The following is a 27,495-nucleotide window of genomic DNA, read 5'->3' as shown; positions in this document are numbered from 1 at the left end:
GCCTATAGCTTATTCATTTGGTAATGGGCGATGACTGGTCTGACAATCTATACTGCAATGTCACAGAATACTCATACATATTAAATATTATAATTTTCATTCTGTGGCAATGTGACAAGTTTTCCACCAAGGCCAGCGTTAGCAAGCGCTCACTATAGTGAGGTCCACATTATAATGGCAGTGTACGATTGACAATACTGTTGCTGTCCTTTTCTATCATACAACAAAACAGATAGCACTATCTCTCTCTCACTTTGCAATGTTGTCTATTTGCCAGAATATTTTATATTTACTTTTGACAGTGACTGTACAAAACTGAACAAACCATATTCTCAGCCGCCATTTTCTTTCTCCATTCTATCAAAATAAACGAGCTATATAGTAAACTATAGAGTGGCTGAGTGGCCGCTATTCCTGTTACGAATTGAACATCGGCAGCCATGACAGAGAGAGGCAAGAAGAGGCGGAAAATTTGAATGGCCCTATTGATATAATGGAAACTTGCATAAAATACAAGGCGCAAATCAGTTATATTTAATAAATACTACATTGAATTTTTATCGAGAATTTTAAATATATGTATTACAGTTGTTTTGCATCCATAAAATTAACTGTTTGAAATGCTTTACTTGAAGCCTTGGTGAAATTAATGTAGCCTAAGTTACAGTGTTAATACTGCTTAGCCGTACAAGTGCTCTATATAGTAAGTTGAAATGCCATACCGTAACTGCAAAATTATTATTTTAGAGATTGGATTATTTTTTATGTTATTTTGAGTAAGGAATTCAAAAAACTAGTTTATGAAGACGTTTCTTTGATATCAGCTTACGGTACTTATCCACATAACTCTAAGTTCATAACAAGAAGGCAAAATATGATAGTAAAAAAAAAAACTATTTTGTGGCCGGTATTAGACGGTAATATTTCTGTCATATGCAGATAATATGAAATAAGTTGTATGAAATCATATTTTTTCATATCATAGAACTATTACCGGTGAACCGAAATATTCTTAGTACGAAATAGTCTTAGTATGCTACGTCATTTTGACGTCACCGGGCATACGCAGAAGGCCGAAATAAAAATAGTAGTCATGCGCACTGGTCGAAATAATCTTAGTATAATGACGTCATCAATGACGTCATTGCGCATGCGCTGTACAGTTCTACACTATCACAGCAACAAGTTAATGCTCATGCACGCGAGTCCGCGTGATCAGTGTTACCAATCATATAAATGTGTGTGTGTGTGTGTGTGTGTGTGCGTGTGTGTGTGTGTGTGTGTGTGTGTGTGAGTGTGTGTGTGTGTGTTGTGTGTGTGTGTGTGTGTGTGTGTGTGTGTGTGTGTGTGTGTGTGTAATGTGCGTCTGTGTACACGATATCTCATCTCCCAATTAACAGAATGAATTGAAATTTGGAACGTAAGGTCCTTACAATATAAAGGTGCGTACAGACTCTCGCTCTGCTCCGCAACCGAACGTCACTCCAGCAGAGCGATTGATGATCGACCGGCGAGCAAGAGTGGTTCGACCGGGGAACGCGAGAAGATCTAACATCTTCCGTAACGTTCATGATGGGTGCGTGGGCGGGGCGACTGTGGTTCGATGGTGGTACGAGGGCGGTACGAGGGAGGAGCGTGCTCGGTGCGGGTTGGAAGCGCGAATATGTGTACGCAGCTTAAGGATCCGACACGAACAATTTCGATCAAATGCGATTCAAGATGGCGGCTAAAATGGGAAAAATGCTGTCAAAAACAGGGTTTTTCGCGATTTTCTCGAAAACGGCTCCAACGATTTTGATTAAAGTTATACCTGAAATAGTCATCGATAAGCTCTATCAACTGTCACAAGTCCCATATCTGTAAAAATTTCAGGAGCTCCGCACCATCTATGCAAAGTTTGATTTTAGATTCTCAATTATCAGGCTTCAGATACAATTTAAACAAGAAATTTTGAGTGGAATAGATTGAGCATGAGAGTCTCTACAATTATAAGCTCGAAATTCGAGAAAGTGTGATTGTCCAATTGCAAACTGTTGGCAACTGTTGATTCTATTAAATGATTCACTATGAAGAGATAGAAGACCTCGTGTGTCTCCAGCGTTATTGCCCTGTCACCAGCTGGCTCAAATCTTTGAATAGTAGACTTGAGATGCGCGGGAACACTAGCGTCAGATGATCAATTTTCATAACGGCAAGGAAAGTTGTGTGAGTGGTCAATTAATGTTGTGGAACTTCTCCATAATTGAAAAACACTGCATTAATAAATCAATTTCACTTCAAAGAGGTGAAACTGCAGTCATGTAATTGAATAAAATTGTTGACAAAAAGATTACAGTGTTTTTCAATCGTAATATAACTAAAAAAATAACTTTGAGATAAGCAGTTATTACAAATAGCAAACTCATGAACTTACCGCTTTTAGTGAGGCCTCCTACAGCGAAAATGTGTCCCATAATGTAATTACAGCACCTGGGCCTTGTTCTAAAACTCTGCAGGAGAGGCCTTCTCTCGGGCATTAGATGGTAATCTCTAGCCTCGTCCAGTAGGTCCCTGAATGAAATTGAAAATGTCAACAGTCAAATAAAATTTGATTCAATGGTTTATTTCAATTGCTAATATGTTAGTTCCATTTGAGATACCTACTTGCAAACGATGCCCAACGGGTATTTGTTGGCTGTTAATTAAGATGTACAATTTAGCGTACTTTATGTAAAATGAACTGAAAAATTGGACAAAACCGTTTCCAGATCTGTAGCTAGAAAAGTTTTCAAGATAGGTGACTAAATATGTGAAACTTGGACCCGAAAAACAAGTTCCTTTAAGGTTTTGAAGTAGAATTACTATGCTAAATGTACAATAAATACAAAATATTCTTTTTACAGAACTTGTAGAAAATTTAATTTTGAAGAGAAAGATGTAGAATAAGTCTATAATAACGCAACCTTGGAAAAATAATCCTTAATTACATACAAAACGTATGAAAAATTGAGAGCTTAACAGATTTTGTCTATTTTTCACACGTTTTGTATGTAAGGATTATTTTTTCAAGGTTGTGTTTGTCTATTATAGACTTATTCTACATCTTTCTCTTCGAAATTAAATTTTCTACAAGTTCTGTAAAAAAAATAGTTTGTTTTTATTGTACATCTAGCATAGTAATTCTACTTCAAAACCTTAAAGGAACTTGTTTTTCGGGACCAAGTTCCACATATTTCGTCACATATCTTAAAAATTACTCTAGCTATAGGTATGGAAACGGTTTTATCCAATTTTTCAGTTCATTTTACCTAAAGTACGCTAAATTGTACATCTTAATTAACAGCCAACAAATACCCGTTGGGCTTCGTTTCGGTAGGGTATCTGTATAACTTGGTAACTAAGCATTTTCGGACCTATGTTAATTAGAACTTTTTTTCTTCTTTTTATGAGAGGAATCACGCCCTGACGTATGGGCACCTTTTTTTCAGAACACCCTGTATAAATCGAAGTTGAGTTCAGACAGTCTGAGGATGGCTTTCAAAGAGGTGAAACGACCATTAATCACACAAACCTTGTTTCATAATATCCATTATTGAAGATATGTATAGTACCATTACCGTATGTCACAGTTATTCACAATAGTTTACCATAAAATATCTAAGAAAGAATTATGTTTCGTTCCATAAGAACTTTCCATAAAATACAATGTAAACACACTACAAAAATCAGCTTCATGAGAAAATACAAAGATTGTGAGATGGGGAAGACCAAACTTTCGTTCAGAATAACTTTAAAAAAGGTAAGACTACTGTCAATTATTAACTCTGTAAATTTTGTATTGTATTTTCTGCTAACGACGTGGTTAAGTGGTAGAGTGGACTTTATTGTCCAAACTTCGCCAAATAAATAAAAAGTCATTCTATTCTATTCTAATTATAAAAAACATAGTTCAAAACATTTACAAATAATAACTATTCAAATTCATGTAATTGTCTTCTAAGAATAACTAAATTCTATCCTATCCTATACTATTAAACGAGCAATTTCTGTTTATATGTTTAGATGTTTATTTAACTGTATGTGACCGGATCTCGAAAACGGCTCTAACGATTCTCGGAGCAAAGTAGGTTTATGATATGAAAATTCAATTGCACCAGGTCTCAACCCTGGGATAACTCGCAGAATGACATTAAAAGGATAAATACATCCTTGGAAAAACAGCTGGAAATTTTGTCGTCTGTCGATACTGTAATGGAAGTGAGTGAGCGAGTGCATGTGTGGGTTATCCCTCAGCTGATCTCACAAGAGGAATAATCAATCCAGCAAGAAAAACTTATTTTCCTACAGATACCTTGAAAAGTGACCATTTCTGCACTGATTGCAGGCCTCAAAGAATCACTTTTCCGCACTAGTGCGCAAAGTGAGTACTTTGCGTACTCCAGATTTGCAGCATGACAACGCAAAATAGTTTGTAGGTTAATGGAGCACCAGTGCAGCAAAATCAAAATTGAGTTGGTAACACTCATAGTGAGGCCCACGTTATAATGGCAGTGGAGAACAGCGTTGCCTTGCCATTATGTGCCTTCATTATAGTCATTTCAATGCTTACATAAGATAAACCCCCTTCAAGCAGTCAGATGAATTTTCAATTGAATTACTAATCATTATAATTCAATTATTATTATTCAATTTTAAATAAATTAAGGTTTTTATTAATAATAAAATTACACAGAAAAACATTTGATGGATTTCAGGGAATTTTACCCATAAATACCCACTTTTCATATTCAATGGTAACTGTAGGAAAAATTTAATGTGAAATACGTGCACAAAGTTCGTTTGCTGCACTCAAGAAACCATTCCGCCCTCGCCTACGGCTCGGGCGTAAACGTTTCTTTCGGTGCAACAAACTGTCACTTTGCGCACTAGTTGCACAAATCACTATTTTGTTTATTTCTCTTTCTTTTAGAAAACATGTTTACTTCATAAAGTCCAAAATAGTAACTAGATGCTATTAGTGTAGAATAGTAAATAGTATATTAACAAATATTGTAGCAAACATAGTATATCATTCTAAATCAAATTCATAGTATATCTATTTGTAATTAATGATGTGTTTGTTTTTTGGAGTGTGAATAAATTGTTATTTTGATGAGTGATAGTATCTTAACCTAGATTTTGATTTGGACTGTTCTGTAGTATACATATGAAAAGGGACAGTTTTGGGCTTACGCCTGTTGTGCCTCCTCATATAACTGTAAAAATAATTGTACAACTGAAAATATTAATAAATAAATAGTGAAGTTGTCATAGTCATAGTGAAGTTGTGTTTCTTTTCTGGCTCGAAATTTTGCAAAATTACTCAAAAATTTCCAATTTATAGAGATTTGAGTGAAATATTTTTGTTTCTTATTAGTTTTTAAATATCAAAATTCAAAATTTTTAGTTTAGTCATTAGTTTTGGAGTGGAAATCGGACTTTTTGAAGTGAAAGTGTAATCTTAACCTTATTCTTTTTTGAAACATTTATTTGTAAAAATTTGGGAGAAGACAGTTTTGGGCTATGCCTGTTGTCTTCTCCCAATCATATTATATTTATTATAATTATGATTTGTAATTGTCAATGAAATGAATAAATGAATAAATGAATAAATGAATAAATGAATAAATGAATAAATGAATAAATGAATAAATGAATAAATGAATAAATGAATAAATGAATAAATGAATAAATGAATAAATGAATAAATGAATAAATGAATAAATGAATAAATGAATAAATGAATAATGAATAAATGAATAAATGAATAAATGAATAAATGAATAAATGAATAAATGAATAAATGAATAAATGAAAAATGAATAAATGAATAAATGAATAAATGAATAAATGAATAAATGAATAAATGAATAAATGAAAAATGAATAAATGAATAAATGAATAAATGAATAAATGAATAAATGAATAAATGAATAAATGAATAAATGAATAAATGAATAAATGAATAAATGAAAAATGAATAAATGAATAAATGAATAAATGAATAAATGAATAAATGAATAAATGAATAAATGAATAAATGAATAAATGAATAAATGAATAAATGAATAAATGAATAAATATAAACTATAAATTCAATAATTCCTTACAAATTTTATATGCTTTTACACTCCAGATTGAAGCTCGGTCCACCGATATATCAAGCATCAGCCAATGGTGTATTATTATTATTGTTATTGAAACTGTGAATTAAAATGTGATATTTTGCAGCTAACCTGCACTCATGGGAGGTCCTAATCAGCTCCTCAGTAGCGACTCTGTCGGCTAGATAGTGAGGCGTGAGCAGAGGCATCCGTACCGTCGACAGTAGGTGAGGCAGATCCTTGTTGCGCAACTCTTGGTCTTTCTTCACCCATCGCATTATGGCTTCAAATACCTGTTCAACAATCAAGAATCTATTTGTCATAATATTTTTCAAAATGCATTGACATTGTCTAGTTCACACAAACATAATTTCATTGTGCATAATTTTATTATAATGATAATTGCTTTTTCAAAAAAAAAAAAAAAATAAATAGGCAAAGGAATAAACTTAATCGCTTGAAACATTAATCGTTAATTTACGATACATATAGGAATTTGACAGGGTTGAGTGAAGTTCAAATAATACATATTAGCACAAAAAAAGCCCCCTGTGGGTTGGGGGAGCTTTGAGTCGATCATCGTAAACGAGGATGTGTTTAAAACCAGAATTCACCCACAGCATCCATGCTTGTCGTAGGAGGCGACTAAAACTTGCCTTCAAACCCACGGGATCTGCCCCATCAGGGCAGTTTCGGAGGGGAAAAAGAAAAACCCAAGAGACCAGAGATGGGTGAAACTCCAGGCACAAATGTGGGTCAAGAGGCTAAGGCGAGGGTGACCAGGTGCCCTAGAGGCAATTTGGTGACCCTCCTTCAGCGCAAGGACCTACAAAGAAGCCAGGAGTGGAACTCACGTAGGTCACAAGTTTGTGGGTGGAGACCAAAACTCACCACTGCTCAGAGAAGGGCGGCCATTCAGGCAAAATTTCTTGGGAGAGGTGAGGCTTTTGACCCTGCAGTGTTTCGGAGGGGCAAAAAGAAAAAAACCCAAGAGACCAGAGATTGGTGAAACTCTAGGCACAAATGTGGGTCAAGAGACTAAGTCGAGGGTGGCCAGGTGCCCTTGAGGCAATTTGGCGTCCCCTTCTTCAGCGGAAGGACCTACAAAAAGAGCAGGAATGAAACTCACGTAGGTCATGAGTTTCGGGTGGAGTGACCGAACCTCACCACTGCTCAAAGAAGGACGGCCATTTAGGCAAAACTTCTTGGGCAAGGTGAGGATTCTGACCCTGCGAAGTTTCGGAGGGGCAAAAAGAAAAAACCCAAGAGACCAGAGATGGGTGAAACTCTCTATACTCATCTATTATAAGGGAAGGATTTGGATAATACATATATACGGGATACGATATATATGTTCGATGCATCAACACGGGTGGAGTTATAGGCGTATTTTCATTTTCAATAATCGATTTCTATCTCTCTTTCTCTATTGAAATTCTTCTCACATTACATATATGACATGTATACAAATAGAGAAATAAACATAAATGAAACCATATATATCATAAGAAATTTCCTGGCAAAAGTCTCTCCTACCTCGGCAAAGTATTTGTTAAGTACTTTGGCCTCTATATTGATTGATTTGGTATTTTTTTTAGTATCTAAGAGCTCGTTGATATATTGCCAAGTTTTTTTGGAATTATTTTTGTGTTCGTCAAATTTTTTATTGAAGTAATCGGTTTTGGATTGTTTTATTAAATTATTCAGAATGTTCCTATATGTTTTGTACTGGTTGTTCAATTGAATATTATTTGGCTGCTTTATCAGCTTCTTATGCAGCTTATCTCTTACACGAATAGAATTTACTAAGCTGGGCGAAATCCATTTTTTAAGAGGCCTTTTATTCTTACTTAATTGAATTTTTTTTGTTCTTTTATGTGTCAAGTAATTTAATTTTTCAACTAAAACATCCACCATAATGTCTATATCATCGGCACTATATATATCGTACCAGTTTTCTCCTTGTAAATCGCACATAAGTCCACCAAAGTCGATTTTGGTTTTAGTCCATACTTCATCTTCCCTATGGTTCGTTTCCCTATCACTAGCCGCATTTAAATGTAAAGAAATACTATAATGGTCTGTTATATTGGTTTTTGAAATTACGCCTCTCACAACATTATTTTTGTTTTTATTTTCCTTGAAGAATATGTGGTCTAAACAGGATGCTACACCATTGAAGATTCTGGTTGGTTTATTTATATAAGATTTAAAGCCATTAATATGTAAAGTACTCAAGTATTCGTTTGATAAATGGTTATTTGCGAGAATATTAAGATTTATATCACCTAATACAATTATATTAGACATGTCTTTCATTTGATATAGACAGGCATCTAAGCTCGTAATAAATTCGTTAAGATTCAGAGCTGGAGATCGATAAATAGATATTATTATGTATTTAACATTGTTTATTAAGCATGACATGCAGATATAGTTTGCTTTTTCGATAACGATGTTTATTGATTCAGTTTTAACATTTTCATCAATGAATAAACATAGCCCATCGCATTTTGAGTAATTACTTTTTCTTTGTATTGCTTTATAGCCCTGCAAATTGTAGTTAAACTGTGTGTCTTCTGTAATCCATGTCTCAGACAGTGCAATAACATGGAATTTGATATTCACATTACCAATATAATGCACCAATTCGTCAAAATTCTTGTTTATGCTTCTTATATTCGTGTGGAAAATGTTCAACTCCCCATCATATTGACTCCGCTCTTGAGGCTCAGAGGTAAAAAAATCATCAACTTCAATAGTATTATAATAACCCACAAGTTCATCATCATGTAAATCTGGAATATGAATTGACATTAAGCTGAGAAAACAGTTGCGATGAGAAAAAAAACCGTGAAAACCTATTAACGAAAAGACGTTGAAGAAAATAATAAAAACTTATTAAGAAAAGAGGAGTAGAAGGATAAGAAAATTTGATCAGAAAAAAATTGAAGTAGAAGGTGAGAACTAAACGCCCCCACCAGCCCGCCAGATAATAAAATAAAAGATAGAAATTACTCGAAACGTTCATGCATTGATAAGATCCGATAGGAAATAACTAGTTATCTAATCGCTCAAAATTTATAGTCTGCTGCACTTTCCAAGAAGAGAAGTGAAAGAGTATGCCAAACTTCAACCTACTAGGGTGAAATAAATAATTTATAAACAGAAATACAAAAAACAGTTTTACAACTACAGTTAAATTTGTACAAGTACATAAATGAACTTGAAATCAACTATAAGTCACATAAAGTTATAAATTTCATACTATAATACAGGAAAGAGCTGGCTAATTATTGTACGGGATAGAAAAATTATGTGTGACGCATCATCACGTCTGATAATAATAAATAATAAGTAAAATGGTGCATCGTTCACATACTAGCAGTTCTATGAACAGTAGACCTCGCGCAGATATAAACCACAGCCTCCTCTAACACTTTTCATCGGAGTAACATCTGTCCTGCCCTGTCGTGTCGGCGAAATATCAGTGTGAAAACCACTAATGGCTGTTGGGTTGGTGTATCCACGGTATTTAGATGAAAACGGTAGGGGTCATGAAATGTGTGCGCAGTGGCCAGCCAGCTAGATTGCGTCATCGCCACCAACCGAGGTTTTTAACACCTATTAGAAATTTATGAAACGTATTTTTGTTAAAAACAGATGATTGGATATAAAATGACGTCAGCTACACCGGAAATTTAGCACAAACATGCGCGTGACACCTACCGTCTTCTTCTATATCGTGGGTGTATCTAAAATGCTGAACATCTGTTGTAAATAACTACTATCATCAAAAGCTGACTGAGTTGAAATCAAATTTTATGAAAATCTATTGTCGCGTTTCGCCGTAAATTCAGTACATATAGACATATAAACATAAATACATAAAGAGAAATGCGAAACAATCGACTTTGCTCGGTCAACTACTGAAGATGCATCTGTACAATGCATTTACGTACGATGCAATTTGAACAAGAATGTTCAATTGATTTGAACTTTTTGTGTAGTTGAGAAGTTGATATTGTGGTAATTATTTATATTAAATGAAAATACTAAGAAATTGTCAAAAACCACAGATTTATTGATAGTTAGAAAGACCGGTTTCGTATGTTAATACCATTGTCAATCTCTGATAAGTTTAACAGAGTTTATCTCTGAGAACAACCGAAACAGGTCTTCCTAACTATCAATAAATCTGTGGTTTTTGACAATTTCTTAGTATTTTTATTTAATTGATTTGAATATTAGATCTTGTAATGAGATGTGAATGGATGTTTTGAAACAGACCTGTTCCTCGGAGATGACATGCAGCTCATCGCGTTTGACAATGTCGAGCAGCTCGCCGGCGGTGAGAGAGAGATACTCGTCGGAGAGAGAGACGTCGTGGAAGTACTGTTGGATGTACTTGTCGGCCGCCTCTACCAACATCACACAGCCCAGCGTGTCGGCGAACTGTCGGATGCCTAGCACGTTGTGTGGGTGAAATCTGCGCATGCGCAATCAATCAATAAATAATCTAACTAAATAAATATATGAATGCTACAGAAATATCAAAGAAAATACAAGAAAAGAGACTGCAGTAATACGGATATATATGGAAAGAAGGGAGGACGATTATCTGGGAAAAAAGATCGACCATTTAGATGTCAAAGGCACTAGGATGAGGGGAAGACCTAGGAAGAAAGGGAAAGTTGTATGACCCAAGATCTTGTAGAGAAGGGAATAACATCAAATGAAGCCCATGACTGAGACCCCTGGAAGGGACTGACCCGAAAATTCGACCCCACCCGAGTGGGAAAAGGCTGAGAATAATAATAAGAATAAATATATAATTACAGAGAGCAAGGATGGAAGAGTATTGGAGGCGAAAGCGGGAGACCAACTTAAATAATAATAATGATGGCGTTAATTGTAATGGTTGATGATGAAATATCGGGGCACCGAGCTTCGCTCGTTATTTCTTTATTGACTTTTGATAAACCGATCACAATTCTTTAAAATTATTGGGGAAGTACTAGCAGGCACAGTCCAAAACTGTTTCTTTCCCGAATTTTGATTTATACACTATAAATCCATAAAGTAGTTTATGTTCCATACACTTGAATTCAGTTTCAATTTTCTGTTCAAAAATTTAAAAACAAAAAATATATAATTCAGATTATAACTTATACAAACCAAATTAAATAACAAAATAGCACTCACTAATCAATTGAAATTGTCAAATAATGATCAACTTTGAAAACTATGATATACTCTAGTTTAGGAGGATTATCATGTCATGTCAACAAATCAGATTATGTTGATCAAATCGATTAAAAATTGTCTAGCTAGATAAAATTTCTCGCTGATTGATTATGATTACACAGCTGGAAATAATTCTGTCTCTCTCCCACACAGGCACACACATCTTCTGTTATCGAGAGACGACGAAATTATCATCTGTTTTCCAAGGATGAATTATCCTTTTAATGTCATTCAGCGAGTTTCCCAAAGAAAGAGACCTAGTGCAATCGAATCTTTATATCATAAACCTATTAAATTTCGTGAAAATCGTTAGAGTCGTTTTCGAGATCCGTAAAACATAAATAACCAGATATAAAAATAGCCAGATATAAGAATAACCAGATATAAAAATAACCAGATATAAACATAACCAAATATAAAAATAACCAAATATATAAATACAGAAATTGTTCGCTTAATATAATAGGATTACTGTAGTTCTTAGTTGGCCTATCCAAAATAAGAAAACATAAACAATCCTTCTTAACAAATAAATAATGGATGTTATTAATAAATAAATGTATAATGAACACTTTCTTAGATTTACTTATATTACTGCGACTCAAATCGTACGATTCCAGTCGCGGATACCAGGTGTCTTTCAGAACTTACGACTTGAATTATTTGATTTTAGGCTAAATTATTATAGAAAAAATGACATTTGAAATGGCACGAGTGTGTATGAATAAAAGTTTTAAAAAGTTGCTAGTTATTTCTATAATAATTCAACAATTAAAGTAGCCCTATTAAAATACCTCACAAGAAATTATAGGCTTATTCTCATCAAACTTTTTTAATGATATAATACGGAAAATTGTACAACTTTTCCAACAAAATCTGATGTGTGATTGTTTATATTCACGCTACTCCATTTCAAATCATAGCCTCACTTTATTGAATATACAGGACACAGGTCGTCTCTTGGCGACCAGCATGTCGAGTCGCCGAGAAACTGTCATGAGTATCCAATACTGGAGTCTGGAGTGCAAGAACGGCTAAAAACAGGGATCGTCATGTTAGATGAGGCTAGGATTATGGTTGGGGTTGGGGCAAGGGAGGAGCTAGCTGAAGAATAAAATTTGGTTAGGGGTTAGGTTGTAGCTTTTAAATGGAAATATGCTAGAATTATTGAATAATTTTTGAATTTCGAATCAGGAATTTTGTTATTGTAGTTGGCAAAATGCTCATTTGAAGCGCTCACTTATCGTGTTCACAAGTCACAATGGAAATATAATTATATTTGTGCAATTATAATAGAAATTGCTAGTAACCTTTATAATTTGTTTACATAAACACTACTGGTTTTAGCACTCATGTCATTACCAAGTGTTCTTTTTTCCAAAATAATTAAACAATTCAAGTAACCACAATGAAATACTTAATTTATTTGTGGATTTACAATAAATGTTTTACAACCACATACGCATGAAAACCACAAATTCTATCTTTGCAAACAAATAATGCTATTTTGTACAATATTTCCTGTGAAGTTTTCTCTGATTACAAGGAAAACTCACTAGAAGGATCAGTGTGTGATATGGTTTGATACGATAAAACGACAGGATACATTTAAGGAAAATATTTTATCATGAAATGGGAAGCTTCGAAGCTATATTAATATTCAATACTGAATTCCCATCAGTTGATCGAAAAGTTACATGAAATGTATTACTTAATAGTGATCATTTTAATCAGTTTCCAAGGTGAGTCTATATAATTCATACTATAGTCTTAGAGTGTGATTATCTTGCTGCAAAATATTAATACAAATATTGTTATATTCTGAGATATGATGATAATATGATATAAATAGTTTAATTAGTTTATTTTCCTTGTCTAAATATCTGCTTTTCAATGAATTTCTGCTTTGTTGGGAAGTAACAGGATATCATTGATTGTTGTTACAATATGCTAGTGTAGAACCTTATAATAATATAATAAAGGTAATATTATACGTATCACCTATGAACTGGATCCTGGATTGGCAGTGTCAAATAGTATAAACAAACCTTAGACAATTTAAGAGTATATGGGAAAATTCAATTTTTTTACGTTGATTGCTTCTCCTCTAAGATCAAAAATATAGTTTCAACGTAATTGAACCTACTTTACTATTGAAAGTTAAAAATAAAGTTACATTAGGCGCAAAACTGCTTAATAAAATATCCTCAAAATGTTTGGTCAAAAACTTTCAACGATTTAGTTTCTAAGTCTGCCCGTTACGAAAACACCCCAGTAGGCTCAACTCACACTTACGCGACTCAGGTCGAGAAGAGACTCGACTCTAGTCGAGAGCATGTTTTTTCAAATGGTGACAGTCACGGAGACTAGAGTCGACTGGTCTGAGTGTCGACATTTGGAAACACATGCTCTTGACTTGAGTCGAGTCTCTTCTCGACCTGAGTCGCATAAGTGTGAGTTGAGCCTTACACAACCATTTACCTTATACAACATATTTCTGAAATTATTCATGGTTACATTGTTGAAATAGAAAATGATTGTATATCTATTTCTATTTTGCAGACTATGGACAGTCAGAAGTGATTTTGGATGGATCTAAAAGCCTCTTGCCCATGAACAGAAAGCCGTGTTCAATTCCTGATAGCATGGAGTACTATTACATGAATGCCGATGGAGAGCGAATGGTTCCGAAAAAAAGTGTGGCCGGCGATGGAAAGCTATCAGTGAAAGTGAAATGTTACCATCCGACAAAAATTGTGAACCCCGATGATTTTGCTGTGTGTTTCGACGGTAAATGGTACCCAAGTCATCACACCTGCGTACACAATACAACCTGTCCTGGAGTATATGATACATATTCGACAATCTACACCTGCACTACACCTGGAGGTGCTAAAGTGAGCTGCAGTTCACCAGCTGTACCTGGCACTAAAATAGCTATCCGATGCGCCAGCAGTTGGTACTCAAAACCAAATACGGTACAAGAAAGATTTTGCCTACTGAATGGAACATGGGAAAAAATTGAGATCTGCACCAGTGAATGTAGCTTAATTTTCAAGGATGGTATCAATACTAATTATTCCAACCTGAAAGAACTCAACGTATTTCCATGGGATGCTGTAATCTATCGCTACAAGGATAATCAATGGCATCAAATTTGTGTTGGAACAGTGATGTCGATTTTTACGATAATAACAAGTTCCAATTGTTTTAGAGAGGGTTTGGAGAAAGTAGGACAGCTAAGGGTTGCTATAGGAAAGTATTTTATGGATTACCGCAATAATACTTCAGCTGACGTGTATGACGTGGAAAAAGTGTTCTTGTCTAATCCGCATTCAATCGCCCTAATAACAGTGAGCAAATACATAGAGTTCAGCGATACAGTGGGACAGATTTGTATTGGAGGGACAACTAAAGATTTGGATTTTAATGGAGAATTTGGAAAAATTTTAGTTTGGAAACAAGGTGATAATGGATCTTTTGCACGAGAGGCAAAATTGTTGCAATGTGTGTCAAACCAAGAATGTCAATCTTCTAAAGTAATAAATGAAGAGATTCGAGCCAATGAGTTCTGCTCCCTTTCGAATAATCACAGTTTTGTCCACAATGACATTGGAAATTCAATAATAATTGGATATAGAAACCTTTTACCACCCACACTCTATATAGAAGTACATAAAACAGCAATTATTGTAAACTTGTTCCACCCAAACTCTATAATTTATAGAGAACTTTTGGTGATAATTATAATTAGTGAGTTATTTTGTGAACATTCAGAGGATAAGATTTTATTACCAGTACTGCATTAGTACAATCCTATTATATTAAGCGAGCAATTTCTGTATATATATATTTTTATTTGGTTATTTATGTCCAACGGATCTCGAAAACGGCTCTAACGATTTTCACGAAATTTGGAACATAGTAGGTTTATGATATAAAAATTCGATTGCACTAGGTCTCATCCTTGGGAAAACTCGCTGAAGGACATGAAAAGGATAATAATTATTCATCCTTGGAAAAACAGATGATAATTTCGTCGTCTGTCGATAACAGAAGATGCGTGTGCCTGTGTGGGAGATCAGCTGTGTAATCAATCAGCTTACCGTATCTCGCGAGAAATCTAGAAATTTTAATAGACTCGATCAAAATAATCTGATTTGTTGACATGACATGGTATATCATAATATTCAAAGTTAATCATTATTTTACAGTTTTAAGTGATTAGTGAGTGTTATTTTTCATTCAACTATGTAAATTAGAAATTTTCTGTTTTCAAATATTTGGACTGAAAATTGGACCTGAATTCAAGTGTATGGAATATAACCTACTTTTTGGACCATTTATAGTGTATAAATCAAAATTCGGGGAAGAAACAGTTTTGGGCTGTGCCTGTTATAGTCTGTGTAAAATAAGTTAAGACATTACTCTCCGTTAATTTGATATAAAATTATTACGCATTACGACGCCCCATGATTCTGAGAGAAGTGATATTCAAAAGAAAAACAAATCTTCGCGATGTTTCGAATTTTATCATGAAAGTTAAAATTCCTTTTAATCCTTCAACCCTGAGACTTTTTTAGCACTACTAGGATATCGGGAATGATATTCTACATCCAATTCTGACGTTGAATTGGAAATTTGAGAAAGTTGCAATTTTACACGAATTGGCAACCTTGTAGTTTCTCCGGATGGAGGGCCAAGTCTCAACTTATTTTACACAGACTATAGTCCTTCTCCAATCATTTTGAAGAATTGTGTTCTGTTTATCAATAAATAAATAACGAGCGAAGCTCGGTGCCCCGATATTGAACAGTGAACATGGGAACGTGAGTTGAATAATATACGTATTTGCATCAAATTGTATTAGAATATTAGATAGTCTTAATAATTATTTCTGTAAGTAAGCCTAATATTTAACCTAGGCACAAACAGAACAGCTAAAAATTTGTCCAGGAAACTGAATATTTACAGAATGCATATATTTGTATAAAGTAAAAAGGATGGATAATTGAGACATTTATCAATTTAGCATTAAGAAACAAACCTTTTCTTGGCACAAACACAACAGCATACAATCTGTCCAGTGAATATCTGCACATTATATTTATTTGTAAAAAGTGAAAAAGATGAATAATTAAGAAATTTATCAATTAATAATAATATCGAGTGACCTGGCTGGCTCAGGTCTGGTGTCAGAGTTTTCAGGTCCTCTCAATTTCAGGGCCTCTGAGATGACCTAACGACTGCTTTTTAGGCAGCCGGGACCGACGTCTTAACGTGTCCATCCGAAACACGGGAGTGGCCCGAGATAATTATCTTGCCCGGGCCGGGATTTGAACCCGGGCCTCTGAATCATAAAGCCAGCATCTGATCCACTCGACTACGGCCACTCCATTTATCAATTGAACATTAAGAAACCAACCTTTTCTTGAGGATATGGAATATCTACACAATGTATCAATATTTGTCTCAAGTAAAGAAGTTGAATAACTGAGAAATTAATCAATTGAGCATTGAGAAACCAACCTTTTCTTGAGAAAGTCAGCACAGGCATTCCGGACTCGAGGTAGCTGTAGGAAGGAAGCTCCCACCATTAGGCTTTGAACATTAGTCGTGTTTATGGTGACTCGACCGCTGTAAGCAAAGTTCACGAGTGCCTCCAGGGCCCTGAAAATGAACAAGATAAAACAAAATTACAAAGATTTACGAAACAAATAAAACACAATAAAATGTTACAAATATAAAAAACCATGGGCTTAGTGTTTGGGTGTGTTGGAGAAGAGAAAAAAAAGAGAGGAAGATACCTAGCCAACTATGGTTTCCCATGTAATAGGCAGGCAAAGAAGAGAAGAGAAGTAATGAGGAAAAAAGGAAGGGAGAAATGGGGGAAGGAAGAAAACAGAGGAATAGGTACTCAAAATAAAGGTAAGCGAGTCCACTGAAAAATGAAAAAACTAATGAAAAAAAAATGCTGGAGCAGAAATCTCGAGTCATATATCTAAATGGAAGAAGAAATTACTGTATGTCCAGTTTTTTATATCCAGTTTAATTTTTCCGCTGATCTTATTGTCCATGAGAAAGTGATTTGGAATGAGGTTTATTATTTTAGTACCTATGTAAATTAATTGCCTCCTTATACATTCAATATTAGTGTTATAGGTTACATATTTGTTAGCAGTGGCCCTTAGATTATAATAATTAAGAGTAGAGTTTATTGTGAGAGGAAAATCGGATCTATATTTTATTAAGTACTCAATTACGGTTTTTATGTATAATTGACGTATAGTCATGACCTCAAAATCACTAAAAACCATATCCGTTGGATAGAGCCTGGGTTTGCTTAATATAGTTTTAATTATCAGTTTTTGTGCTACAAATAATTCAGCAATATGACAGTTGAAACAGCCTCCCCAAACAACTATGCCATACTGCAGAATTGACTTGACTAGAGCATGATACATCATTTTCAGGTGGTTCTTATTAAGAATTCTGTTAACTTGGTAAAATTTAAAAGATAAATATCTAATTTTTCTACATATGTATTTAATATGAACATCCCATTTAAGGTTTTCATCAATTATAATTCCCAAATACTTAGTATTATTGACTTTTTTAATGGTGGGACAATCACAATTACCCAAGTTTAAATTGCACTGAGAATGGAGTCTCAAATCTTGATTCTCGTTAGGCTGCCCTACTCTATTTGCAGAGAAAGTTATGTAATTAGTTTTTTCAATATTTAAACTTAAGGTATTCTTATCTAACCACTTCTTAATTAAAAGCATATTATTTTCAGCTATAGTATGAACTTCATTCCATGAATTACCGTGAAAAATAGCTGCAGTATCATCTGCAAAGGATATCACAGTTGAGTTTAGAAGTCTTAAATTTAAAAAGTCATTTACATAGAGTATGAAAAGGATGGGAGAAAGTACAGTACCTTGAGGAAGACCATAAGAAGTTAAGTTAGTTACACTAGATTGATCATTTATGCTATAGTCCTTCCCCAATCATTTTGAAGAATTGTGTTCTGTTTATCAATAAATAAATAACGAGCGAAGCTCGGTGCCCCGATATTGAACAGTGAACATGGGAACATGAGTTGAATAATATACGTATTTGCATCAAATAGTATTAGAATATTAGATAGTCTTAATAATTATTTCTGTAAGTAAGCCTAATATTTAACCTAGGCACAAAAAGAACAGCAAAAATTTGTCCTGGAAATGGAATATTTACAGAATGCATATATTTGTATAAAGTAAAAAGGATGGATAATCGAGGCATTTATCAATTTAGTATTAAGAAACAAACCTTTTCTTGGCACAAACACAACAGCATACAATCTGTCCAGTAAATATCTGCACATTATATTTATTTGTAAAAAGTGAAAAAGATGAATAATTAAGAAATTTATCAATTAATAATAATATCGAGTGACCTGGCTGGCTCAGGTCTGGTGTCAGAGTTTTCAGGTCCTCTCAATTTCAGGGCCTCTGAGATGACCTAACGACTGCTTTTTAGGCAGCCGGGACCGACGTCTTAACGTGTCCATCCGAAACACGCGAGTGGCCCGAGATAATTATCTTGCCCGGGCCAGGATTTGAACCCGGACCTCTGAATCAGAAAGCCAGCATCTGATCCACTCGACTACGGTCACTCCATTTATCAATTGAACATTACGAAACCAACCTTTTCTTGAGGATATGGAATATATACACAATGTATCAATATTTGTCTCAAGTAAAGAAGTTGAATAACTGAGAAATTAATCAATTGAGCATTGAGAAACGAACCTTTTCTTGAGAAAGTCAGCACAGGCATTCCGGACTCGAGGTAGCTGTAGGAAGGAAGCTCCCACCATTAGGCTTTGAACATTGGTCGTGTTTATGGTGACTCGACCGCTGTAAGCAAAGTTCACGAGTGCCTCCAGGGCCCTGAAAATGAACAAGATAGCTATATAGAATTGATTATATTAAATATTAGAATCAAATTTATATTTCATATTAAATACTAGTCGTCAGGCTCGCTTTGCTCGCCATATCCGTCTAGCCAGGGGGCTCCACCCCCTGGACCCCCGACTGGATCGTCCAAAAATGAGATCAGCGAGCTCGCCTGCATTTTTCATTTGAGCATGCTTCATTCCATCAGAAAGTCAAAGTACTGAGAAAACACAGAAAAGCTGAGAAAAACGTTGGGAAAACGCTGATTTTGGGCGTATCTTTGATGAAATATTAAAGTCACCTCATCACAAAATTGTTAGACCCTAGCTAAACCTCTGTACCAAATTTGAACACTTTTAGTCTATTAGGCCTACTTGATGAAAGAACTGAGAAAACGCAAAACACCGCTAATTTTGGGCGTATCTTTGTCGTTATTGCAAATTCCTTCTAACACAACATTATTAAACCCTAGCTGAGCTTCTGTACTGAATTTGAACATTTTCTATTCATTTGTTCTCGATAAAGCTGAGAAAACGCTGGAAAACGCAGATTTTGGGCGTATCTTTGGATTTTTTTCCAAATCTGTTCTTAGTGTGCCTCTAAAGGGCCAACTGGACATACCTACCAAATTTCAAGGTTTTTGGTCCGGTAGATTTTTAGTTCAGCGAGTGAGTGAGTCAGTCAGTGAGTGAGTGCCATTTCGCTTATATATATAGATTAGAAACAAAGTCACTATTATTTTAGATGTAGAACCACGGTTAACCGAAATCTGGTTAACAAGAACCCAGGTCAACCAGAAACGGTTCCACAAATTAAGACCCGGTTGCACAGAAGTCAGTTAAATTATGATCATGATTAAATACCTCAAGACAAACAGAGAAGGCCTTTCCGAAAAGAAGTGTTCTGTGATTAGTTCTCGTTGCATTTAATCACGATTAAAATTTAACAGGTGTTTGTGCAACCGGGGCTAAGTCTGTAATATCACTGATTTATGTACTATGTCATGAATACAGTATTCTTTACTATCTTAAATTGTTCAGTTTATACTATTTCAAAATCCATTAGGTAATGACATTTTTGTAGCTCAGATAAAACACTGTATAATATAAGTTGAACTTTAAAAATTAATTTAACCTATAGTCTGTGTAAAATAAGTTGAAACTTGGCCCTCCATCTGGAGAAATTACAAGGTTGCCAATTCGTGTGAAATTTCAACTTTCTCAAATTCCCAATTTAACGTCAGAATTGGATGTAGAATCACAGTATACATAGAGTATGGAAACTTGGCTAGTACCCTGTCGCAAAAATCCGCCATCTTGTTAGGAAGCGCCGCATTGTAATAGTATTGATGGTAGGTTTGGATCACTTTAATGACCCGGATCAATTGATCTCGTTCACTGCCACGAGCCAATCAGAAGACCAGGATTGGAACTTCCCAAGGTCACGTGACGTGTCTAGTATTTGCGCCATGTAAAGAGCATTGGTTAGATAGGCGTTTTATTGACAGTTTCCATTCTGCACCTATTCTGTGGTAGAATATCATCCCCGATATCCTAGTAGTGTTAGAAAAGTTTCAGGGTTGAAGGATTAAAAGGAAATTTAACTTTTATAATAAAATTGGAAACATTGCAAAGATTTGTTTTTCTTTTGAATACCACTTCCAGACAATTGATTGGTATTTATTTTATCATTGATATAACCGATTTGACTGTTTTGCCTTTCTGGTTTATGCTTTTTTTTATTCTCTCTTCTGAGAATTTCTGGACACTGCGGTCTTCAAAAAAATATTGTTTTTTCTTCTTTATTTATTCTTTTAATCAATCAAGGTATTAAGTATACTTATTCCTACATACATATTCCTACATACTCATTCTTAAATATACATCAGCACAATATATTATCTATTTTATAATCAGAATATTAATAATACATCCATAATATAAGTGTATTCTCTATTATTTACTTCTATGAGCAGATTAAGCTTATTATGTATAAAGTGGAACTCCCCCCCTACACACAGATGGATAGTCTAGTAGGGGGATTCCAAAATATGTTGTATATTGTATTTCTTATTCGTGTATTATGTTTTTTGGAAATAAACTAAATCGAATTGACTTCTCTCAGAATCAAGGGGCGTCGTAATGCGTAATAATTTTATATCAAATTAACGATGAGAATGTCTCCTTTCTATTGGTGTCTGGATCATTTTTTTTCATCCGACCTATAGTTATTTTTTAATTAATGATTATGTTCGTCAATGTCGAGACATTTGCAGAAAACTTTTTTTTTTTTTAATTAGGGTAATCCTACTATAAAAAAATTAATTATTGTCAGTAACAGTTTTATGAATATTCCTCATATATAGCTACTATTTGAACCAATGATAACAGTATGAAGTGACTCTTAGGTCCTTATTACATTGGGCCACTAGTCTGGGTCACCAGTAGGACACCAAGTGTCCGAGCAAGTAGCCTGACAGCCGAGCATCAGGTTTTGGAGGATGGTTAGAATTGGTGGCTGGTGTCACGCTCGGGTGACATCCCTAATGTTTCAGTGTCTCACTGGTGTCCAAATTCGAATCTAAAATTAATTATTATAATTGAAGGCCTTTAACTTAATAGCACTTCAGCCAGATAGAATTTGAGACAGGCCATCAATCAGAAATTCCTGGACATCGTGGTAAGCCCTGGTTCTCAGGAACCGGTCACAACTCTCTCGAACCCGCTGAGGTCCAACTGCTTCACCCCTGCAGGCAGCCTGTTGAAGCAGCGTACTGCTGGCTCCTATAGTATACTAGCGATTTATGGAGGCGCACCCTGCGGGCGTCAAACAGCTCTCGATGCCTAGTGTTGTGGTGATGCAAATCAGTCCGAGTCAACACATTTTGTTGATTCTTCTTGACGTACATAAGGCAAAGAAGGACGAAGTGACCCATTAATGTTAGAATACCCAGCTGAGCTTTGAATCCAGCTTAAAGCCCAGCAGCTTCACAGGATCCTGATCATGAGGCAGACTTTGCGACAAGCTGCAGATGATGTACCGTGTCTTGCTCTCAATTAGCTGGAAACGATTCAACAGGGACCATGAGGTTGAAGACTGCAGATGCTCCTCCGACCTCTCCAACACCCTCTGAAGGTTAATGCCAGATGACAGCAACGATGTAGGCTATCATCAGCAAACAGGAGAGTTGCAGCATTATCATCCAGTTCGCTAATAATCACTATGAACAGGATTGGACCCAGAACTGAACCTTGAGGTACCCCAAAACTCACAAGGAGGGGAGAGGATGTAGCACCACCAAATAACACAACCTGTGTGCCCCAGTTAGGTATAACTACAAGAGCAGAGTCCACAAACCCAAAATAGCGAAGCTTCTTAATCAGTATGTGATAGTCAACACAATCAAACGATCTGCTCAAATCACACAATGTAAGTGTGACTCACCATTCTCAAACACTGAACTAATTTTCTCAGCCACTGGATTTACTGCATCAACAGTTGACGTCCCTCTACGAAAACCAAACTGCAAACTTGTGAAAAGGTATTTCTCTCAAAGAACTCCTCAATTTGGGGTTTTATGACCGCTTCCACCATCTTTCCAAAGATTGGAGTCATGGATATTGGTCTGAAGCTGTTTAGGCTCTGGTGATCACACTTCTTGTACATAGGAACGGATCTTGAGGTCTTTAGAAAGTTAGGAAAGATGGCAGGTATCAGGCAGTCATCAACTACTGCAGCAGGGTGGTTTACAATAGCATTCACCGCCTCTCTAAGCATGAATACAGACTTGTCATACACATCAGGGCTCCGGGATGGCTTGAGAGAACAGATAATTTTCCTCAGGGGTCAGGGCAGGCAGAGTGATGGTACAGAAGAAAGACAGACGAACATGCACTTGGGGAACTGGTGCCGCTAGCAGTTCAACTGGATTACCAGCAATAGCAATTCTAAGCAGATCTTACAATATAATTACATAATTATACAAACCTTAAAATTTAATAAGAACAATATAAAAACCTTGTAGTACCTTTTATTATTAAATTACTTGAAAATGACCTAAGTAGGGGTCTAAATATTTGTTAATATAGTTGTTATAGTTGAAATATTTTAAAGTGTTTACTAATAAAGGGTACTACAAGGTTTTTATATTGTCCTTATTAATTGGTAGAAAAGTAGCCCATGTAAGTGAAGTGTTTTTATGAAATGGCTAATCAGACCTTACAATATAATTTATTACGTGAAGGGTCTGGTCTGCTGAGAGTTTTAACCTGGAAAATTTGCATTGCATTCATATAAATGTAAGTATTGAAGCTCCAGAGATTTGTTTCCAAGCTAATATATAGACCTGTTAAAGAGATAATAAAATTTGATTATACTCACACAGCATCGATTCCATGAATTGTGATATCTCTCTGCTTACTCTCTACCATATCATGAGTGAACATAGCATGGAAGTAAGGTATGGTAGCCGCCAGAACAATTCTGTGGCCACTGAATGATTGATCATCTACCTGGAATTTTCAAAAGAAATTCATACAAAACACTGAATAATGTGATGCTGTATCTAAGGATATTGTAAAGTTGGAAAAATTATGAATAATTAATTACCCACAAGAGATTATCTTAGTAGCTAAATCTACATCTGGAAAATGCTGTCATGCTAACTTGAGTAAAAGAAAAATAGGTATTTACCTTCAATGTTACGTCGCAAAGTTTTCCTTGACGACGAATCTCTTCCATAAGGGGAAAACCTTGTGAAAACATGTCCAGTTGTTGGAAAATAACACATTCGTCAGACTCTGAAGCCAAAGTGCTTTTAGTAATCATGTATCTCATTTTCATGTCGTTTTCAAAGGAATTAATTTCGTTTAAAGCACTAGAGTTATTCATTAGACTATCCATATTGACAAAAAGTGTCAAACTAAAGAAAATTTGAAGACAAATCACATTATAAATGCATTAAAAAGAAGTAATATTGGAACCTACATAACTTTTATAACCTCAATGGTTACAAATTATACAAAGTTTTGATTTTCAAGTTTTTCAAGGGTCCTGTCGACTTGATTTCATCGACTATATGAAATATTCGATATCTCAAAGTTGATCAACGGCGCGAATCATTCAAATTCTAGTCTACAGTTTAGAATCACGTCTAAGTTGAGAAAAAATAATGCTGTAATCACAGTGATTTGTTGAGGATTACCTATTTTTTACTCAGGCTATATTTTTTCTTATATCAAATCATTAACATGTGGTTCATTTCATGAACATGCTCATAAACATGTGGTTCATTTCATGAACATGTTCACAAACATGTGGTTCATTTCATGAACATGTTCACAAACATGTGGCTCATTTCATGAACATGTTCACAAACATGTGGTTCATTTCATGAACATGTTCACAAACATGTGGTTCATTTCATGAACATGTTCACAAACATGTGGTTGAAAGCAAAATCCTAACCCCCTAACCTATCCTTTTACCTTTGAAACATCAAAAAACATAACTCTACCTAGACCCTAGCCCCTTCTAGCATATTGCAATTTTAAAGAAAAAACCTAACCTATCCTAAAAAAACATTATAAAATAATAAAATGTAACCCCAAACTCTTTTACATTTGTTGAACGATAGACAAGGATAGCAACACCATTGCAAATCGTACACTACCATTATAACGTGGACCTCACTATAGATACTCAAAGAATACTTTTAAATAACTATGTTATAACTGTGACTGTTGCTGGCCGTTACTCTATTTCTGAGACAAAGAGAAGCTGCTACAAATTATACAAAGTTTTGATTTTCAAGTTTTTCAAGGGTCCTGTCGACTTGATTTCATCGACTATATGAAATATTCGATATCTCAAAGTTGATCAACGGCGCGAATCATTCAAATTCTAGTCTACAGTTTAGAATCACGTCTAAGTTGAGAAAAAATAATGCTGTAATCACAGTGATTTGTTGAGGATTACCTATTTTTTACTCAGGCTATATTTTTTCTTATATCAAATCTTGAACAGAACCAAATATGTACGGTAAGGTAATGCTTAAGTTAAGTTATATCATTATCTACTTATAGTAATTAATAAGAGTTCGGTACGGTAAAGTAGCTAGAGATAGACTACTTCCATACCTCCATAAAAAAATAGAGACTAAAATAATATACAGTAGTTCCCAGTGGAGTAGTTTTAAGCAGGAGAGCTTCAGACACAGTCAATCAAGATCACCAGTCATGAGATGTATGTATGAAGATGTACTTATAGTTTATTGTTTTTGAAAACCCTACCACACAAGTTGGAAACGTTCTTTCCTCTAAATTATCGAAAAGCTGTTGGGACTGGGAAAATGAGGAAAATATTGCAAATTTCTTGATATTTTGAAACAAACGTATCTTACTTCACGATTATATTTTTAGAAAATTCATTTACCACACATGGAAGAGGAGATTCACTTATTCAAATCAAGACCAAGTAACATTTTTATCATTTCGGGTTACCGAGATACACAGTTTTGAATATAGAAATTGGCCATTTTTCTGGGTATTTAAATATGGGCTAGAATACACTAAAAGAGGAATTTTTCATTATTTCATCAAATTTTAGTTATAATAATATATATGATTTTGAACCGCCTTGACGAGCTGAGAAGAATGAGCTGTGGTACGAGGAGATCTGATCATTCTGTCAAAAGTTATAAGTCTTTAAAGGTTTGATCCTTGACGTGTATCCTTATGATGTTTTTAATTAACGGGTGATTCTAATAGAAAATAGCCCTCGTAAGTTGATTTCAGCCGAAATACGTATTTTTTTGTTAGGAAGGCCTTGAAAAGGTATTATAATGAAAAATTTGTATTTTGGCTGTAGGACATGATTTTCTATTTTTGGGTGTATTCCCCCTCCCCTCACTACTAAATTCGAAAATTCCTCAGGAATCCTGTTCAGAACTAATTGTTCTTTCACGTGATGTGTGGTTTTTATCTATACTAGAAAAATATACAAGTTGTGTAGGGTAGAAGTGGTAGGTTGTTTGCATAATTTTGAAAACTTCTTAAAAAATACCCCTTTTTTGAAAATTCGTAGCTCTGGAACCAAAAATGGTAGAATCCTGTGCAAACACTCAATTTATTGGAAATTTTGTTATCTTCACTTTGAAGAGAATGATTTTTCTCCAAAAACTCGAATTTTTGGAGATTGAATGGAAAAATTAACAAAAATCAAACATTTTAGGGGTTTTGGGGTGAAGCCGCCCTCTGGCGTATCAGCAAATTTCAGATTCTAATTCAGCGCCCCAATACACATATGAAACCGTCGAGAAAAATTCTTTCGGGGCTGTTTCCTGATAAACGACCATTTTGACTGGACTTACCATGGGTGATAATTTGATTTTTTACTGAGAGCCCGAGCACTGGATCACTGCCATCTGAGCTGTTAGTTTTTGTTGAATGTGTTTTGATTTTTTGACGCCATCGATCCCACAATTGTGGATAAAGGATGAAGCACAAGGTATTAAAGGTACCATACAGCACTCATATTATGTAGATACCACAATACCTAAGACAGTTTTGAGGAGGATACTGAGGGTTAATCCTTTCTATTATCTGATGGAGTTTTATAATATTATTATGATCCACAGATAGCGAGTAGATAATAATTCTTGCCTTAATCTTGCAACTTCTGCTGCTGGCTGATTTATTTGGTATGTTTCAGTTTTTCATTAATGGGTTTATGTTTTTGACATGCATTGTGGCAGTTTAGGTATTTAGCGTATGACAGCATATATACAGAACACATTTATAATCACAAAATTCGCCAAAAAAAACAATAGAAAATTCATAGATAAAACGAATAAAAATATCTTAGTCACTTTTGACCTACAAATTAGAGGCATGCTTCCAGGGTATTCAATTAGGCCATTGATGCTGGTTTAGCTATCAGGAAATCTTCCTGTGCACCCGTGTATGCTGATCTGGGGCACTCGTCCACTATGTGTCTCACAGTCTGGACTGCTCCACACTCACAGAAAGGGGAGTCAGCCTTCCCCCACTTATGCATCAGATGGCACATCTACCATGATGAGTTCGTATCCTATTCAATGCCGACCATGTTTTACGAGGCAAATTGAGCATTTCATAAATTATGGGAATGGGATGATGATGATGAAATAATTTAGTTGATAA

The 27,495-nt window shown here is 35.0% G+C and overlaps 1 protein-coding gene across 2 annotated transcripts in view; it reads right to left on the bottom strand.

Annotated features, from left to right (window-relative positions):
- Positions 1 to 24,343, bottom strand: part of LOC111064197 (kelch-like protein 18) — a 42,573-nt gene extending 18,230 nt beyond the window's left edge. Inside the window, exons 1-6 of one of the 2 annotated variants that reach the window (XM_039426363.1) lie at positions 24,008 to 24,343; positions 23,696 to 23,826; positions 16,899 to 17,039; positions 10,413 to 10,611; positions 6,255 to 6,415; positions 2,414 to 2,550 (exon numbers count right to left, since the gene is read on the bottom strand). In XM_039426363.1, the coding sequence (XP_039282297.1) occupies positions 2,414 to 2,550; positions 6,255 to 6,415; positions 10,413 to 10,611; positions 16,899 to 17,039; positions 23,696 to 23,826; positions 24,008 to 24,217 (979 nt within the window). In that variant the 5' untranslated portion in view covers positions 24,218 to 24,343. Of the gene's footprint in view, positions 1 to 2,413; positions 2,551 to 6,254; positions 6,416 to 10,412; positions 10,612 to 16,898; positions 17,040 to 19,168; positions 19,310 to 23,695; positions 23,827 to 24,007 lie in introns of both variants that reach the window. The other variant, XM_039426362.1, reaches the window with a different exon arrangement.
- Positions 24,344 to 27,495: the final 3,152 nt, after the last annotated feature.

The sequence above is a fragment of the Nilaparvata lugens genome, chromosome 4, assembly GCF_014356525.2.
Source record: "Nilaparvata lugens isolate BPH chromosome 4, ASM1435652v1, whole genome shotgun sequence".
Classification (NCBI taxonomy): domain Eukaryota; kingdom Metazoa; phylum Arthropoda; class Insecta; order Hemiptera; family Delphacidae; genus Nilaparvata; species Nilaparvata lugens.
This window is presented reverse-complemented; position numbering and strand designations above follow the sequence as displayed.